General features: G+C 50.8%; 1 protein-coding gene across 1 annotated transcript; it reads right to left on the reverse strand.

The window, feature by feature from the left end:
• Nucleotides 1-207: 207 nt before the first annotated feature.
• PHACADRAFT_202898 (uncharacterized protein) lies at nt 208-669 on the reverse strand (the record flags this gene model as incomplete). The annotated part of the gene is made up of 3 exons (XM_007403014.1): nt 208-243; nt 275-387; nt 456-669. 3 exons carry the CDS (start codon nt 667-669, stop codon nt 208-210), a joined length of 363 nt encoding a protein of 120 aa, XP_007403076.1.
• Nucleotides 670-893: the final 224 nt, after the last annotated feature.

Below are 893 nucleotides of genomic sequence, written 5' to 3' on the forward strand. Positions count from 1 at the left end.
CTCCGAATATCATTCATGCAGAAGACATTCCCGAGTTCAGACTGGCATCGTATAGAGGGTACGCCACACTTCTGGCGTAGTTTCTCTTGTGTATGGCGAAGCTTGTAGAGCGAAGGGACATCACGGGCACCTGTCTCCTTGAGAGTCCAAAGAAATACCTGCATGAGTGAATTGGAGACAGGGCACCGAGGTAGGTTATCGATGGTATCAAGAAGAAACATCTGTAATACAAGAGTGTGTCAACTAAGATCAGGTTCATAAGCACTAGACTCACTGTCTTTGACTCATACGGAGCCCATTGGTTTGACGACGCAGCATCAGCATCGCTTGGCGCAAAAGCAGGCAGCTCATAGTTAGCTGCATCCTCTACAGACAGCGGGTCCAGTTCTATTATGCAAGAACAGAAGCATCAGTATCTGAGTTGTTACACAAGGACGAGCAGGCAAGATGCATACTGGTGCTGGCAAGAAGGTCTGCTAGAAGTTCGTCCGGGTCCTCAGAGCCAAGGCGAAGCTCGAGGAATGGATCAGAGCCAGGGCTTTCATTCCCGAAGCCTAGGTCCTGAGCTGTGGAATGGGCGTTCCAGATTCCAAAGGCCTCTGCATTCTGCTTGAGTTGACGTTGACTCTCTGCCGCTGCCAAATCAGGATTCTCTCCGGCATTAAACATGAACGCGTGTGGATCCTGTGAGAAGTCAGCCCAGAACTCCTCTTCTGCTGTGCTGGATGCATTTCTCGCTAAAGCAGGCTGTCTAGGTTGTATCAAGTTAATTGATTGCAGTGCCAATGAAGCCCCAGCCCTTCGCTGTTCTCTGCGGTTGAGTGTTTCGGCGATGGCTGCAACTTGAGCTCCTCGGCGCTCATGCTCCTCTACCGCTTCCACATGGGACCTTC

Source organism: Phanerochaete carnosa (genome assembly GCF_000300595.1).
Source record: "Phanerochaete carnosa HHB-10118-sp unplaced genomic scaffold PHACAscaffold_662, whole genome shotgun sequence".
Taxonomy (NCBI): Eukaryota; Fungi; Basidiomycota; class Agaricomycetes; order Polyporales; family Phanerochaetaceae; genus Phanerochaete; species Phanerochaete carnosa.